The sequence below is a fragment of the Falco cherrug genome, chromosome 6, assembly GCF_023634085.1.
Source record: "Falco cherrug isolate bFalChe1 chromosome 6, bFalChe1.pri, whole genome shotgun sequence".
Lineage (NCBI taxonomy): Eukaryota > Metazoa > Chordata > Aves > Falconiformes > Falconidae > Falco > Falco cherrug.
Genome location: NC_073702.1, coordinates 21,058,403 through 21,077,301, shown reverse-complemented (window position 1 = coordinate 21,077,301; position 18,899 = coordinate 21,058,403). Strand labels below are relative to the sequence as shown.

General features: G+C 36.3%; 1 protein-coding gene across 1 annotated transcript in view; it reads right to left on the bottom strand.

Moving 5' to 3' along the window:
• CSMD1 (CUB and Sushi multiple domains 1) overlaps positions 1-18,899 on the bottom strand; it is a 1,210,443-nt gene that overhangs the window by 246,996 nt on the left and 944,548 nt on the right. Inside the window, exons 22-23 of the mRNA XM_055714855.1 lie at positions 16,707-16,876; positions 9,365-9,521 (exon numbers count right to left, since the gene is read on the bottom strand). Coding sequence (XP_055570830.1) covers positions 9,365-9,521; positions 16,707-16,876 — 327 coding nt within the window. The remainder of the gene's footprint in view (positions 1-9,364; positions 9,522-16,706; positions 16,877-18,899) is intronic.

Here is an 18,899-nt window from a genome sequence, read left to right as displayed (position 1 = left end):
GCTGCTGTTTCTCCTTCCTAAAACAGAGAGGGTTGAGACAATAATCCTAAACTGGTAATAATAATTTTTTGTCTAACATGGGGCCAAAGTAGGCAAGAATACTAGTCGTAAAGAACAATAAGATACTGACAGTATCTTCAAGTGTCCTAAGCTTTCAGACACGAGTTTTTGTTTTTGGGAAAATTCTCATACTTACAGCAATTGCAATAAATTGTTAGTACATTACTGTCTACTTATGTAAAACTTGGAAAAGAGGAAATGATTCATTGCAAATAAACATGAGTCTTTTTGTGAAAAGCAGAGGAAATGGAAAAATTTTTGGAATAAATCCCACCTAAAATTCAGTAAGTCCAATTTTACATACATCCATATAATGGCTAAACCCATAATGACTTCATACAAATAGATTATTTTAAAAAAATAAGAGAGAAAAAGTTCAGGTTGAGGTGTCAAAGAAGGTAAACAAGTTTTGTTCTTCAAGCTGCTGCACTGACAGATTCATGGAAGCTTTGTTCCCATTAAGGTCTAAGAAATACTTCGTCAAACAGCATCACTTCTTTAATATTAAAATAACATAATCTTTAGGCCAGCACACCTGGGATTATGAATTTACCTGAAATCTGCTTGCAAATTTAAACCACATATTATAGTTAGGATGCATACATCAGCAGATGAGAAAGAAATATCCTTAAGAAGCCTACCTGAATGAGTATTACTGAAAAATCTTCCTGTTATATTCTAAAGATAAATTTTCAATATAAATGTAAAACAACACATGCATACGGATATCTATGGTGATCTCTGCTAGCCCCTATCTTTCTCACCTTCAAAGCATAACTGCATTTTAAACTTTATAACAGGAGATTTCAAAAAGAAGCTCTTTTCTTAAAGGCAATAGTTGTGATTACAACAGGAAAACCTAGTGGCTTTAGATGGGGTGAGAATCTCTGACCCATACACAGAAAAGCCAGAAGTCCTTCAAAAGATTATAACTGGTAATTATTAGAACCAAATCAAAATAACCTTTAATAAATTACCATGTTACATGTTTTAATTCCTTATATAAAATGTCTTTTTTTTCCTTAATTGAAAATGAGAAATATGTAACATCCTTTTCTTTCTAATCCCATGCACAGAGGGATGATTTAGGGATATAAAAATGATAAATTATTTAATTGTTGGAGACTAAGTAAAATGTTTTTCTTTTAAAATGTTCAGAAATCTTTTTGAAAAAGATGTTATTAATCTTGTGTATGCATATTTCAAATATGCATATTTTAATTCAAACAAAAGCCTGGCTTTCACTCCAAGTATTTTTGAAGAGAGTTTAATAAACATGGACTATTCAGCCTGTACTCTTAATACAGCATGCTACTACTCTTCTATTTTTTGTGATTCTTCTTCCAAGTTTCATTCTTGCAACTTTCTTCTTACCAGTGCAGTCTCAGTCCCCCAGTCCACATACTTCCAATGTTTCTTGGAGAGTTTGCCTTGCTACCCTCCTCTTTTACATGTGTATCCTAGTCCTTTTGTCTCAAACATCATCTTTCCCTATATGCCAAGGCACTCTTCTTGCCTGCTGCACTTCTCAAAGCTCTCTGGTTTGGTACTGCAGCTTCCCTTATTCCAAGCTGCAGACATGGAAACATGAGAGGTGCCCACATATTCCTTCTCTGTTCTTCCCTTCTCTACAAGTCTGGCTTCTATTTCCTTTGTATTGCAACCAAAAAAACACTATTCTCTATTTCTCATACTTCTGTACTGAAAATCCTGAAAGCCCGCAGAAGGCAGTTTACTTTTTTTGTTGTTGTTTTTGGGGGGGGAGGGCAGGAGGGAAGAGACTATGATATGATCATGTTATTAAATAGGATATAGTAATTCTTGTACACAAGTTAATTAAAATTTCTAACAAACCTTTCTTTTAGCATTTATTAAATGTTTACTTCCCAATTTTGCAACTTTTACTTTCTTTTAGCATAATTTTCCCTATGCACGCAATACAGCCTACATTAATTTGGGGTTAGTCACATAATTGTACTGATCTTAAAACAATCTGTGAATATATATGTATATATATATATATATACACACACATACACGTATAGGTTAAGAGCTACTCATTTAATGATTATTGCCTTTGGTTTATTTTCATTTAATTTTGTCTTACATTTTTACTTCAATGTCTGAAGATTCTCTTTGGAACAGATCTTATACACCAATTAGTTACCGAAAGGAAATTGAAAGAGCTTCTTTTCATTACTGGATTGTTCTGCTCAACTGACACTATACAGCCCGAGGCAAAGCCACTGTATTTCTGAATGTGAGTCTGTGTGCTAGAAGAATTGACTGAGTCTGCAGTTTCAGAACATTGTTTTCATTGACATTCTTTTAACATTGTCAATTACTGTAGAATAGGAAATGAACTAAACTGAATTTCAGTTCAGGATTCTCTTTACTTTCCAGGTTTAAGTCATTTATATAAATTTAGGTTATGCTAATTCAGATTCACCTTCCATGCACTAACTTTCACTATCTCTTGAAAGATGTATGGGTAGACAATGTTTATAATAGAGAACTTAAACTAAAGATGAAAACGAAGTCTAGTAATAACAGAATACTATCAATGCCAAATGTGTGCATCATGTCTGAGAAATGTATTTCAAAATTTCTTTTCTTAAACTGAAAAGAATATATTGAGAGCAATGAACAGTATATTGTAAAACTCCTAACTATGCATGCTAAATATAGAGGATGATAAATGCAAATTAAAATGTTAAACCTACATTTAAAAAAAAAATCTATCTATGCACAATCCTAAATCTATTTTATTTTAGAAACACTAGAGATAATTTGATGCAAATTCTGTGGAGTTGGGCACAGCCCAAAGGTCTAAATCTTGCCCACTATTCTGGCAGAAAGGACAGCTACCAGAATTCAGCTTTCGATGAAAGAAATGGTCATGGATTCTAAATTGTGGAAGTTAAGATATGAGTCTACATAACATTCAGTCTTAAAAAGAAAAATCCTTAGTGAGAATTTTCCTAGCCCTCGTTTCCGTCTTATCAGAAATTCAGGAAAATACCTGATTTCACATCATAGGGAAATGGAGGATACAAATAAAAGACAAGTATTGAGGAACTAACATGGGACTTCACTTTTAATCTATAGCAGTGAATCAGCAACAGGTGAGTGAAAGGCCTTCAGAAAGTTAAAGTCCACGTACAGAGTATGCCACAAATCTGAATGGTTTTCAGACTTCATAGAGTCTGTAACTAGTTCTGCATGTTTCTGTTGTGAGGCCGAACATACTGCTGAGTAGCAGTACTGCCAGGCACATTCCTGCAGATAATATCTGTCAATATTCCTGGATGGACCCTTCCACTGACTCATTACAATGAACTCCAAAGCTTATCCTGCAGATAAGTGAAGCTTTTGCTTCTATTATATCCTGCACAGACTGAGGAACCATGAAATTGCCATAGAGAACTAGATAAGCTGCTCCTAAAAAAGTTCATGTCTGGATAAGGACTGAGAGCAGCTTCACATTATCTCAGACAGGTGACTGCCAGTGAAGGAACTTGTTAAAAGCCCTCAGGTCTGAGGAGAGTCCAAAGAGCAGTTCTACATAGTGGTAAAATTCCTTACACATCACAACCCTGGGGATACTTTCTGAGGACATGGCTATGTGCTATCATGAATATAGACACGCATCTTCAGGCATCATGAGAAGAAATGAGTTTTGATAGTCCTAGCCAGCCCTGTGAAGGGAAAAAGTGTTTTGTTCTCCATTGTGTGTGAACTTTTACTGAAAAAAACAAGGATGGACAAGTATTTGAACAGGAAGCACAGACACTGGCCTCTCTGTTGCAGCCTTTGTTTTGAGATATGAAGATTGTTTTAGGTGTTTTACCTTCTTTCTATGAATTCTGGACATAAAACAGCAATGTCTTTAAAAGATAACACGGCTACTGGCAAAAAGAAATTGTGAAAGTAATTTTTGCATTGACATCTATGTGCATCGAATAAGACACAAGTAAAATTACTGTACAAGTTATCTTCACAGGAGTTAAGAGTGATCACTGTGGAAGTTGAGTATAGTTCTGAGTACTTTATGATCTGTACAGCTCCATACAGACCACAAAGTAGTCAGCATTAAGCAGTACTTAGTTTCACAAAAGATTTATATATGACATGTATGATGAAGTGTTGCAGGACTGATTTTGTTTTTTCTATACCTAGGAAAAGAGACTATCTTTAAAGAATGAGTATTAAAGAGTAGCAAGGAAGTACTTGTGACACAAAGAAAGTTCAGTTCTCCACATGAGGAGTGAAAACAGCCACTGTTAAAATTCCTCTTGTGTCAGGATTGCGATAAGGGAATGGTTAGCTATCAAAGGGAGACTGCCCGTTTTTATGCAGAAGCCGTACTGCATTGCTCCTTATTTAAAGTTGCAGTCTGTTACTTTTACCAGACAGCTGTCTTTTGTTTTTACTGCCTGTCACTGTGTAGCATCAGCAAGATTTCATTTTAATTTGAATGTCAGTTTAACACTGAGTCACAGAATCACAGCATGGTCAGGGTTGGAAGGGAACCCTAGAGATGACCTAGCCCAACCCCCTGCTAAAGCAGGTTCACCCAGAGCAGGTTGCACAGAATTGCATCCAGGCAGGTTTTGAATGTCTCCAGAGAAGGAGACTCCAAAGCCTCTCTGGGCAGCCTCTCCCCCTCAAGGTAAAGAAGCTCTTCCTTGTATTCAGAAGGAACTTCTTGTTTAGCAGTTTGTGCCTGTTGCCCCTTGTTCTGTTGCTGGGCCTAGCCCCATCCTCTAGACCTGGGGTCCTCAAACTACGGCCCGCGGGCTGGATATGGCCCCCCAGGGTCCTCAATCTGGCCCCCGGTATTTACAGACATCTCCCCCCCGCCCCGCCCCTGCTGGGGGCTGGGGGGGGGAAACCAAGCAGCCACAGATGACTGCCTGCCACTTCATCCGCGCCCTTTTTAAAAAGTTTGAGGACCCCTGCTCTAAACATTCACCTTTAAGATATTTGTAGACATTAATAAGATCCCCTCTCACTCTTCTCCAGGCTACACAGGCCCAGCTCTCTCATCGTTCCCTCATAAGGGAGATGTTTCTGTCCCGTCATCATCTGTGTAGCCCTCTGCTAGGCCCTCTCCAGTAGTTCCCTTCTCACTTGAACTGGGGAGCCCAGCACTGGACACAGCACCCCAGATGCGGCCTCACCAGGGCAGAGCAGAGGGGCAGGATCACCTCCCTCCACCTGCTGGCCATGATCCTCCTGATGCACCCCAGGGTCCCACTGGCCTTGGCCACCAGGGCACACTGCTGGCCCATGGGCACCTTGCTGCCCACCAGAGATCCCAGGTCCTTCCCCGCAGAGCTGCCTCCCAGCAGGCCAGCCCCAGCCTGTACTGGTGCGGGGGGTTATTCCTGCCCAGGGGCAGGACCCTCCACTTGCCTTTGCTGAACTCCATGAGGTCCCTCTCCGCCCAGCTCCCCAGCCTGCCCAGGTCTCGCTGAATGGCAGCGCAGCCTGCTGGGGTGTCAGCCACTCCTCCCATTTTTGTACCATCACCATATAGTACTAACATTATAGCACAAAGCACTGGCATCTTTATGCCAGAATGGCTTAATCTTCTAATGAGCAGTGAGCAGGAAAGGTAGGTCCAGCTGTGGGAATGCCTATGGCTACATCTTCCCATCCCCCATGATGGTTAAAAAAGAAATATATACTGGGGAGAGAGGCAAAGAAGAACTTTGCTATTTTTGCAAGCTCTGCTTGAGAGGAGTAAGAAATAAGAAAGGAAAACTTGTACAATATGGGCTTCATTCCTAAGGCTGAAATAATCCACAAAGTTTTCATATTGAAAGACTTTCTTACTTCCTGTGTCATTGGTATATAAAAGACATTTAAGAAGGAATCATCTATTAAAAACTGAGATCAACCTCAGGTAAAAGATTTAGTCCCATCAAGCTCATGTTTTCATTTCCTCAGCACTGAGATATGAATGGCTGTAGATGTTCCCTCTGACACTAGTCTAAAGGTACTATAAGTGAAAACAGACATTTTCTCTTATTAACTTTAATGCATTTTAACCTTAGTTTTAAGGAATTCATTTTATTTTAACTTGTTTGACACACAATGGATAAGTTTTCTCTTTGTTCCTCTTGGGTTTTTTCTCCTCTGGTAGACTTAGATACAGCTATTTCTCAAATTACAGTTTCACTGATTCTTATTCGTACATATTTACCCCGCCAATCTCAGGCTAATATATTAGCAAAATTTTATTGTCTCCATTTTTCTGGAGACTTTTCTTAAATTCAGCCACTGTAATTTTAGTCTTTGGTCAAAATATTTCTTAGTTTCTCAAAACAGTTAAGTTGAGAAAGAGTATAGAGTTTATCATGATGCTTTCCAGTTTTAAAAAAATCTCTAACCATTGTGATAAATCCATTTCCTTGAAACCATTTTGGAGTTTTAGATCAAGAATAAAATTATTATAATTACTAGCTTCCATTCAGTATTGTTCTTAACCTGAGACAATTTCCTACACAGCAGATTTCAGTAGAACTTGAATCCTTTACAGATTTCCTTTTAATATCTGCTCATATTCTGAATACTACAATTTATACAATTTGGATTCTGAGTTTATAGAATTCTGTTTTATTATGTTAGTACCGAGATCCTGAAAACAGAAATAAAAGTTTCTTTATCCACACTTCTGTTCTCATGGATAACTAGCTTTTCCTTCTGTTGTATTTGTAAATTTAACATCATCCATAGAATTCACAATGTTAAAATAGAAAGGTAGTTGCACAGAACTGAAATAGTACTTTTAAGTTAGTCTTTTTAATAACACATTACAATGGCTCTAAAATTCAAACTTCAAAGTTGCACTAATCTTGATTTTAATAGCATTAGCGGGAAGAAAAATATTGGAGAGAGCAACAGTTAAGGGCAGTTGATGTGTCCCTTGCGGGCAGCGAGAACTCAGCAACCATAAAGGGAATAACCAGAACTGATTTACCACAGATTTGTCACCTCATCACTTCTCCAAGCTCTTTCTAACAATCTTATGATATTCATGATTCAATTTCATTCACTACAGCATATATATTTCTCATTTCCTTCAGTGAGACCACATTTTAACACAATTTTAACTTTTTTTCTTTGTTTTAGTAATTTTAAAGTATCTGGCATTATATTTCAATCTGAAAAGTGAATAAATACACTGCAGAGTAACCTTTCAGGAAAGTTAAGTCCAGCTGTAAACTACAGCTTGATTAATCCAAACAAATAATTATCATTTTCTTTTTGATTTATTTACCAAAGGAAAATGGATGCATTTGGATAGTAACTGTATTGGAACGACACCAAAAACTCCAATCCCATCAAATAATAAGTATAAATTTCTGGTATATATGATCTTTAAAATATTGCTAGGATTGGACTCCTTCAGAAAAAAGAATAGAAGTCAGCACTGCAGCCAATTTTCAAAGCATTCCAAAAGAATGCATCTTCTGCTTGTATCAATTTATAAATAATGAAAAGTCCCCCAGTGAAGTGTTTGGAAATAACACAGAATATGTTTTCTTGTGACAGTTGATGGAAATCATCTAGTGCAATAGTCACTATCTATAAATGCATTATTTTGAATTTGGCTTCCTGAAAACAGAAAATACTGTATTTACAAAAAGGTACTGTCTCTAGTGAGAACAGGCAGGAGGAAAAGTCATTACAGATAAACATCTCAAAATGAACTGCTGGGAACTGATCACATGATATAATAAATGAGGTATTTGCCAACAACAACAACAAGTAAAATGTTATGAAGATGTAGGAAAGTCAGGTTTGCCTACGTACACAGTATTGTGAAGATTACTGTTGAAGACTGTGTCAAATTCTGTCTACAAACTTCAGAAAATGTGAAAATATGTGGAAGAATAGAAAACAGAGATTTAAGACTAATCAAACAGCCAGGAAAAAGAGCCTGAAGATATGAATTATAATAGGATAACTTACATAGAAAAATCTGGTATTGCACAGCAAATCTTATTAGAATTGTGAACTGAAGTGTAACAACACCAAGTTATTGGATGCCAAATTTAAGCAAAATTCATCTTTAAATTAAATAAACTTTCTAAATGGTAGGTGGAACTGATCACTGTAGCAGGATTTGAAAGGAACAGATTCAAGTCCCTTGAAATCAGAGCCCTTAGATTATTATTAAAACAAATATTTTCTTCTTTTATATCAAAATAAAAATTCTAAACTCACTATAGGTAAATCAGAGTAGATTTGCCTAGTAATTCTTTCTGGATTCTGAAACAAAATGAAAAATTACATAATATCTAGATTAAAAAAAAATCAGTTCAATAATTTCATCTAGGCATTTCAATTTCATTTCTTTATGGTTCTGTAAGAAAAAAAACACTAAAGGTAGTATAAAATTTCAGATTTACCAGGCATAGCAGAAAGACAGAAGGAAAGTGAATGGTTTCTGCTCATTCCACCGCTGGCTCCAAACCAAAGGGAAACCAGCAAATGTACTAAAAAGAGCTATGATTCTGTTTTTGGCCACAGTATGATGTGGTGCTCTGCTCTGAAAGATTCAACAGGAGCTCATGGAAGCTGATGTAAAAGGCAGTAAATTGAAGGCAAAGGGAACTTTAGGATTCTTTGAAACCCAGAGAAAATATCCTTTATGTGTGTTGGAAACAAACTAGTTATCCCCAAAGTTATCCCCCTTAAAAGATTCATTGTTTTGCCAGCTAGATTACTTAGATTAATTACATGAAAACGGTTGGGTAAGTGCAGTGTTCATCAAAACTTGTTCACTCAGGTTTCCTTCCAGCATACTCCACCCTGATCCTGACAAGCAGTCAGGACACATTAAGAGTGCACCGAGGCACATTGTATTTCTTTTTATTCTCATTTGTATTATTAATATTATTATTATTATTATTAGTAGTAGTAGTAGTAGTATAATATTTGGATGCATGTATTGCATGTTCCATTTTCAAAATCTGTCTCTATAAATATCCTGCCACAGTATAACAATAATACATTCAAGCCACATATGTCACAATTCATCTTTTTCAAACCCCACTGCTAAATCTTCAGAATAATAATGCTTTCTAAATTTGAAAGGTTACAAATTTGCTTTAGTAATGTTCTTAAATTACTAACTTCTCTCTAAACATATAGACAAGTAAAACTCAGTCTCCTAACAACAGTACATTCTATGAAATTACCTTCACCATTCCATGAGAAATCACTGCAGCTGAGAAATACATATCTCGCCACAAAACAGTCAATGAGACCATATTTTTGAACTACTTACTTGTGTAAGTGAGCTGAAATCCTTGGTCAGTATCAGATCCATTGGTATTAAATTCTATCCACAAATGGTTAGAGGTGCTATTAAGGATAACTCCCATCATGTCATTTTTGGTGAAGGCTCCCAGGGAGCGTGAAGAACTATCTTTTCCATCATACACCTGGTGGAAACAAAATAATAGAATGAAACTGGACACAAAGTCTAAATATTTGAAAAACTTTAGTTTATCTTTATACAATAATTCTAAATTTAGCTATGTATTGCCAATGGTTTCTTCATAAAGTTAATGCTTCCATGTTGTGATGTACATACCACTTGGCTATGCAGTTCAGTGGAATTAAAAATATTGTTACCCTTAAGGTTTTTTATAGTCTTTTCTTGTTTTCAGTTTTGTGAGCTCATCTTCAATTAAATTAATATTTATACATGAATCTATCTTCTGAGGTTTCTTAAACTCAGATTATTTTACATGATTATTCACAAAGGCTAACACAAGCACAATTTCTGAAATCACCATTGAAGAAAGGCTGTAAAGAGGTAAGTAAACCCTTACAGCCTACTCAGTTCTTTCTGAAGATATCAACAGCAGAACTGAGGTATTAAAGTCACATTGTCACCTTTTATGTCAGAGTCTGAGCCTGCCGTAATTTCTGTTTTAATATAGGTTTTAAGAAAGAAAGATAGATCTTCAAAAAGATGTGAGTCTATTTTCCAGACTAAGTATAGACATGTTCTTATTTTCCATGTTTTTTTATTGAAAACTTTAATGGAGGACAAAACGGTGAAGCTGTGTGTGGAGTGCTGTGTCCCGTGCTGGGCTCCTCAGCTCAAGAGAGACTGGGAACTGCTAGAGAGGGCCCAGCAGAGGGCTACAAATATGATGAGGGGGCAGAAACATCTCCCTTATGAGGGAAGGCTGAGAGAGCTGGGCCTGTATAGCCTGGAGAAGAGTGAGAGGGGATCTTATCAATGTCTACAAATATCTTAAGGGTGAGTGTCTAGAGGATGGGGCCAGGCCCAGCGACAGAACAAGGGGCAACAGGCACAAACTGCTAAACAAGAAGTTCCTTCTGAATACAAGGAAGAGCTTCTTTACCTTGAGGGGGAGAGGCTGCCCAGAGAGGCTTTGGAGTCTCCTTCTCTGGAGACATTCAAAACCTGCCTGGATGCAATTCTGTGCAACCTGCTCTGGGTGAACCTGCTTTAGCAGGGGGTTGGGCTAGGTCATCTCTAGGGTTCCCTTCCAACCCTGACCATTCTGTGATTCTGTGAAAATCAACAATATTAACCTCTGTGATTTTTCAAATCCTAGAATAAATAAGAACATCCTTCTGATTGTTCACCAATACAAGGCAAGTGCAGAGAGTTGGCTAAGGGGTAAGGGGGGGTGGGGGGCCAGGGAATTATTTTTGCTTATTACAAGCCCTGAAAGCCACAAAGTGCCAAAATAGTCTGTGGTTGTTTGGATTTGGTTTGTGGGTTTATTGTTTGTGTTTTGTTTGGGTTTTGGGTTGGTTTTTTTTTTTTTTTTTTTGCTTTGGTTGTTGCTGTTGTCTCAAAGTGAATTAAAAAAAAGTAATCTCTTCTTTAAATTTAATAAATCACCTGTACTTTCGCACAGAAAAATAAGCAAACATGAAGTGTTTCATACTTCCAAAACATACACTATACATCATGTAGATGTTTATACAACAGCAAGTAATGAGTCTGAACAGCTGGTTTCTAATATGAAGGAAAAGATATTTTTTTAACCTTGATCTCATATGTCCTAGTGTGACTGTAGAGAACTAAGGCAAAAGCTACAATTACAGTAAATATCTCAAGCTTTGGATCTTCATCTCTGCATTCTCAGACTTTGTGGTACATTGAGGATTTATACTTATTCCAGCCAGAAGCAGGCAGTGACCCATTTAACAAACTAAATTGCTACATTTGAGTAACTTCTTCCTATTTGAATGTTCAGTTAGATCTATTAATGAAATTTGGAAATGCATCTTTTGAGAAGACAAACCACTGCAACTGCATTTCTGGATGATGACCATTAGTTAAAAACAGAGCTATTTTCTCAGCGGAGAAAATACCAGCGTATCATCAGTATAGGTGAATGCTTTGAAATTACCTCATTCATCTCAAATGCCAACATTAAAAAAAAAAATAAAAACAATGTGCATAAAGATTTTTTAAGATAAAAGTATAAATTTAATTTAACAAACATACATAGATAGAAATAATTACCTTCCCTAAAAGAATTTTTGAAAATTAATGTATTATGCTAGCCATTGACAGAACATTATATTCTGTCATTACTAAGGTAAAGATTGTTTTGTATGACGGCACATGCAAGAGCTATCAGAAGACACAACCAATTGTATTTAAGATTTGTGCAAGCAGTAACACATACTTGATGTCTACCTCTCAGCAGAAATACGACTTTAAGCTGTGCTAAGAGTATCTGCAAAAATGCTTCCAAGCTTCTGCTTTTGTCCTGGGCCAGAACTAGAGATGACTTACATGGACTGATTGCACTTTATCAGAGCTGGAAATCTATTACACAATTCATTCATCATAAGATAAAAGGTTTTAATAGTATTCTGATCATTTTATTATGCAAAAAATACAGATATATTTTAATTGGTTTGAGAGATATTACTTTGAATTGAATGATCTATTTTTAATAGTCATTAATAAAAAAATCTGTTTAAAAAAGTTATTTTAATTAATCTTTAAAAATCCCCAAACAACATGTAATTACTACAATTGTCTCTTAGACATCCTGTTCCAACAGTGTTCTTCTACCTCACTGACTGTTACCAGTACTATTTCTACCTGAGGATCAGCAAGTCAAATAATAGTTTCTCTCTAGATGAATCCAGACACAAATGAAAACACTGTTTTATGAAATAAAAAGGAGATAAGAGGGATTGTGTGAAAGCAGCTGTAAAAAAAGCTGTCACAATTTTTAACTGCTGATACTTGTCTAGCAGTGCTACCATTATAGACATAAGTAGGTACATGTCTACTCTAGTAACTGAAACAGTGTTAGTGAACAAATACAAGCACTGATTCTCCATTGTCTATATTGATAGCTTGTTTGAACCATTCCTGGAAAGAAAAAGCATTTTCCATAGCAATTCTTTGTCATGGTTTGGTAATTAGTGTGGGCAAAGGACCACTCCCAATAGGCAGTTTGTGTGTGACCATTTAACTCACTTAGGAGAACCCATTTGACCTATAAATCACATGCTATGATTACTATTTTCTCTGTTATGAAGAAAAAAGGAAAATCTATTTAGGCAACTGGACGAAAGACACAAAATGACATTCCGGTCTTCCTCTTACCTCTAACAAATTCATGGTGATTGCATTATAAAGATTTCACCATATCTAGCCACTTTAAAGAATTGTGCAGTTTCAAGTGGCAGTTAAGGCAGGGAGATTGGGAAGCTGAAGTGTTCGTGAGTGAGAAAGGATAAGCTTTAAAATAAACAGATAATCCAGGTACTCAGTTTTGCCATATGCCTCAAAATGGTGTTTCTGTTTCTATTTCTTTACTTGAGTTCAGATTTCTTTCCTGCTAATTCAAGTTCAGACTTTGACACTGCTATACAAAGCTTTACCCATTACTTTAGTCGTTAATCTGCATGTGTTCTTGAAAGCCTTAGTTTTGACCCTTCCTCATGCACCAGTCTTACTGATGTCAGAAATACCCTTGCAAATTGTGTTATTCCCTATGCACTACAGCATCAATATGCAACTTCAATATTCCCACTTGTGCCAACTGTAAACCTAGTTGAATATATACAGCTGAAGGTAGTTTCTATTTTTAAAGCAAGTAAAATTGCCACAGTAGGAGTCCAGTCACCACAACTTGATCGTCTGCACAGTATTTATCGTCAGTATATCCTTGGCACATATTTAATTCAAACTTACAAACACCCTCACAAATCTTTCCAGAGAAAGCATTAGTGCAGGAGCTGCATAGGCCACGGACTGTTTCTGAGAGACAGTTTGAGTGAGCCACCTTGTTTTGTAAGATTAGAGTTAACGTTATGGATGTAGTCAAGCTGTGAAATCTGGCCTCAGGGGCAGCGGGGAATGATCACAGCATTGTCTGGAGCACTAGGATAAATGTAGCTAGAGCATTCAGGGATGCCCCATTTCACCTAAACATTTGTGAGGAATGAAAAGGAAAGTGCTTGCTCTGCTGCTGGGATTAAAATAGAGAGGCAAGAGAAGAGGACAGTGCCGCAATTATTCATGAGGCAAAATGCTCTAGTAACAGTGCTAATGTATCTACACCTACTGTGGGAATATAAAAACAGACACTCACCTAAGGAGAAGGAAATGCTGGCTAGATTTTCTTAAACTCCAGTTTCTTTACTCTGACAGTAAAAGAAATCACTTACAACTAAACGTTGCACTTTTCCTTAATTGCACAGATCTTTACGGCATAAAATCATCTCAAAGGGAAATGCTTTTAAAATGTTGCTTTGATAGTTTGAGAGATAATTCCTGTATAACTTGCTGATGTTGTTATGCATCTTTCTATATATGTTCCCAAGTGTTTCCACTACATCCTCATGGAATTCTTAGCAATCCCACCTCAAATACTGACATTGTATATCTTGTAAGACATTCGTGGTGGGTTGACCTTGGCATTATCAGGGTTGTTTCTCACACTTTTTTACTCACTCCTTTTTCTTACACACTACTGCACAGCATTATTACCCCTTCTTAAATATATTTCCCCCAAGGCCCCACCACCTCACAAGGCTGCAGGCCCGGCCATGCCCTGTGGGGGTGGCTGGAGCCGCCTGGAACCAGCAGAAACTGGCTGTGCTCGGCCCGGGGCAGCCCCATCCGCTCCTCACAGGGGCCCTGCAGCCCCCCATTAACAAAACCTGGGCACCTGCACCTAATGCAACATTACATATGTGCATATTTTCCTTGTAAACAGAGCAAGACATTCAGGTGGGAAAATGCCCTGTATTTCACCATGAGATTTATAAATATTCTTAATCTTTAGCCTATCCCGTGCAAGCTGCCTGCAAGGCAGTCTTGGGGCTTTCTTCTGTGCAGAGACAAGGTAGGAGGCTGGTGTTTATAACATATTTTGCTCACATTTAGGGTACAGATAGGAAAGAAAGGAAACTTCAGAAGTCCACACCCCTGCCAAAGCTATGGGAAAGGTAAGTCTTTTGAGAGTGTCTTAATTTCCCAATTGCTCAGACTGTAGACCTGGTCAGAGCAAATGAAAATTTATTTCTGCCTCACATGCTCAGATCTCCTTCCCATGCAAATCAGGACAGGAATGGGAAGGGGGAGAAGGGAGTAGATAGTATACATTTGCTTAAACAAGGCTGATTCCAATGGCAATATATATAAGGACATCCTGGCATGAGAGTAGAAAGGAATCAGATGGTTTTTATAAACACAGGTTATAGAGAAGCTGCGGTGGAAGAGAGTCTGATTGTATAAATGGAAGCTGTGCTGTGCCAGTTGCCTCAGAACCAAAGAACAGGCCTTGCAGTGCAGATATCGCCACAATTTTGCCTTTGTTTCCTTTGGATCCTCAGGAGTATTGTGCTAACAGATCTATGAAAGAAGAAAGTATCTAACAGGTTCCCCAGCACAGCTTTCTCTCAGGCAGATCTTATGTCTCCAGGGAATTTCTCTAAGTATGCTTGACATTAGTCATTAAATGTTCTGAAGAATAAGTGAGTTTCTTGAAAGTTTGTTTAGGATTTTCTAAGGTGTTGGGTTTGGTTGTTTTGGTTTGGTTTGTTGTTTGGGTTTGTTTTTTTTTCAGGTAGTTTGTCAAATTATTTATAAACTTGATATGTGCAAAATGTACTGTATCCAAGCAGCTCAGTGGGCAATAAAGTTCTTCCTTGTCTGCTGCATCTGTTCAAAGCAAAAAATATGTTTGGGGATCTGCACTCTCAGGCCATGGAAGCTAGGAGTAAAGCACAATATAGGCCACACATTTTGCTCACCTACTCAATACTCTTTGATCTAAAAGTAAAACCATAAGCCAAGGTGTTGCAGTGTTTCATACATGGTGGCTACACAAGCATGCATGCTTTTATTATCAATGATTTTGTGGCTAAAGATGGAGAAAAGGCTGTTCTTTTGACTGTAACTTTCTAATACTGCAGGAGATGCTATTTCATGGACTAATCCAGCCTGTACTTGCTAAAAAGAAGAAGAAAAACAAAGATATGAATGTCTATATTTATAAAGACGATACTTAAAGGTAATCTTCATTTTTCCCCTCCCTACCTTCATCACATCTCTAAAAGCCTTGTACTCTGCCAGAAATTTGTAACTTCAAATTTAACTGTCACACTTTTTTACATGAGGAGTCTCTTAAGCTGACAAAATTGATAAAAATATGGCCACCAAAATTTGATCCATAGCAATATCTTTAAACTCCTTGTGCGAATTTTATGCAGTGCGAATAAAAATAGTAAAGTCAAGTTAGAAACGTAGACAGCAATTTCTAACATGTTAAATGTAGATCTGAGATCCCCAGAAAGCAAGTTGCTAACTGGATTCTGAACACTTGGTGATTTGAAGTATTTATTAACTCTGAAGATTTAGAGACATAGATTTGAAAGAGTAACTTAATGTATGCTCAGCACTTCAGATGAATGTCATGATTTTCAGTGCATACAAAAATGCGGCCGCCTTTATTATGAAAAGACAGATTATGGCCATGCTGTAGAAAAGTACATTACACGTTTAAAATCTGTACATATTTAGACCATGTTTCAAAGGCTATCTACAATGTAAAAGAGTCAAAAAAGTCTTCTGTAATTACAGTTTTAGTAAATACTACAATGCTATATGTTAGCTAGCTACTTTCTAGTAAAATAAGCAAATTAATTAGTTTGAAAAAAAGAAAACAAGCAACAAAACAGTTCTGTGTGAGACAAATAAGAAATAAAAAATGTACCAAAATTAAAACCTGTCCTTTATTGAGTAATCACCATGCTACATTTATAAATACTGCTGCAAACAGAAAATAATACAGACACTTTAGGATTCAAAATCCAAGTTAACCTAAAATGCAAGTGGTTTTTTTTTTATTTTAACCCATTGTAAACAGTCCAATACTTCTATAAACATAATTGAAATCTCAATGTCACCTATAGTTTCTTTGAATCCAGTAAATATAATTGAATCTAGTATAACGTTACTTATGCTATCCACATAGAAATTATACATTTTGTGTGAGAAAGTGAATTGAAAATAAAAATTTTAAAAAATGGTGTTAGAACCAGAGTTGTTCCTGCAATGTGAATTTTGAGCATGGCAGAAAGTGAAATTATTTTCTTTTTACCTTAACAATATCTCCCTCACGCAGCTGAAAGCTCCTGGCTCTAAGATGGATCCCTTTTCCAGCCTCTGTTTCAATTTTATAGATACACTCGTGGTTGTTGTCATAATTAGATGGAAAATTTGGAGACAACAGTGTTCCTTCATTTCCAGAGACAGTTGCTCCACATTCAGCTAAAGAAAACAGACACATGTAAAAAAAGAAGTGAATTATCCATTTCAAGAAAATATGGGTTATTTGCAGTATTATTTAGACTATACGTTAACAGGCTACCTAGGAAAAGGATATTTCTGTTGGATTTCATCTGTAGGACCAACTCCTAGAAACCCTACCAAAGTTGCTATCTCCTACATTTCACTTGATACGTTTATTATGTGTGCCTAGATGCTTTTACGTAATTCCCTTTACTTCCAGTTTATCCATTTGTCTCCCCACCACACTAATTTATAATGCAGATTAGCTGGATTCCATAGAAATTAGATGTTTTGTTGAAATATAATTATTGGGGTAATATTTCAAATAAATGTAATATTGATTTTGCTCTCCTATTCAGCTTTACAAAAAAGTAGTAGAAAAGGCGGGCAATAAGATGATGAGGTAAAAGAATCTGGCAACAAATCAAGAGCCTTCAAACATGCTTTTCTCCACCAGAAATAAAAACAAAAACCTAAAAAATTTACTGACATCAGTTAGTGCCAAGCAGACAGTTTCCTTCTTTTCTGAGTAAAGAGTAGGTGAATCTTTTTCACAGACATCTGTATTAAGAACTTACTGACACTTTCAGTAGACATTTTTGTCACTGTTCCATAGTAAAGAAAACAATAAAGTGTAGGAGGAGGGGTAGGTTCTAGCCCATGGGCTCAGTTTGAGTTTTGAAGACTAATAAAATTATTCCAAATGTGCAACATAAACTTTAGCACATAAATGAAAACATCCCAATGGACAAGAAATAAGATTGGTATATAGTTCAAACAAATATTCAAAATGCTTAAAAATGGCCTGAAAACACCTTATAAACACCACAGTAACAATAACACAATACTGTTACTCTACAATTATTTTTTTTTAAGTGAATGAGGTTGATATTTAAATCTCATTGTTCAGTCTTAAGATAAAATATACTATCTTAAAATGAGAATTTTACCTAAAGATCATTCAGGACTCATTCAGAGTTTGGTAGAAACATGTTATAACAGTTAAAATGATAATAAATTAATGTATAATTGTAAATTAGCAGATATACTTTATCAAAGATGTGATAGTTTAAAAAAATCTGTAACTTTTCTCTAAATATTAAATATATTTTTAGAGTTCCTTGGACTTCAAAATATTCATTTTTGCAAGTGTGTAGGGATTACAATTTTTAGATAAACCTGAGTATAGTTTTACAGGTATATATGTAAAGAATAATTTTGAAAATATAGTGTAAAGATAAACCAGAAAGTTATCAGAAAATAATTCATTTAAACATATTTAGGGAGAAATGTATGTTTCATATTTACAAATGAACAATCTAAAAATTTTTATTTAAATTTCTGAGGCCTTCACAGACATGAAATTTATGTGCTTCTTTTCCTTTTGAAAAGTCTAAAAATAGTGAATTTTTCTGTATTTTAGACTTCCTCTGTACAATACAACTGAAGAAATAAAGGGAGGAAGAAGGAGAAGGAGAGGGAAGCAGTGAGCGATGGAGGGAAAGAAGGAAGGAGAGAAAGAAAGATGAAAATGGGGAAGAAAGGAAGTGGGCAATGAGATAGTCACAGTCTTACTCGGAGCCTTATTTCTACTCTACATTTGGGATCGCCTTAGTAAATGTAAAAAAGGAAATCACCAATAATCTGAGCCAGGATCTTTGGTTTCACACATAAGTTAGAGTTCATTTGGTATTTAAAAGTAGAGCTTTATGTTCTCCACTTCCTTAGCTTACTTAGGCCCTGAGCTGCATTATATTTAATAGGCAGAAGAGTGCTGGGGAGTAAGAACCCTTGCAGCCAAACTTCAGACAGACAAACTCTTCCTTTGTTGGGGAGTGTGGGATGCACTATGTATCTCTAACATGTTTAAAGCACTTTGTCTAAAAGTTTCAAAGAACTTTAGCAGACTGACAAATGAACTAGATTTTTTATTTTGATACGTCATTGGTAAAGGATCTGTCAAATATGTGATACATATTTCATATGGTTAGATACATATATC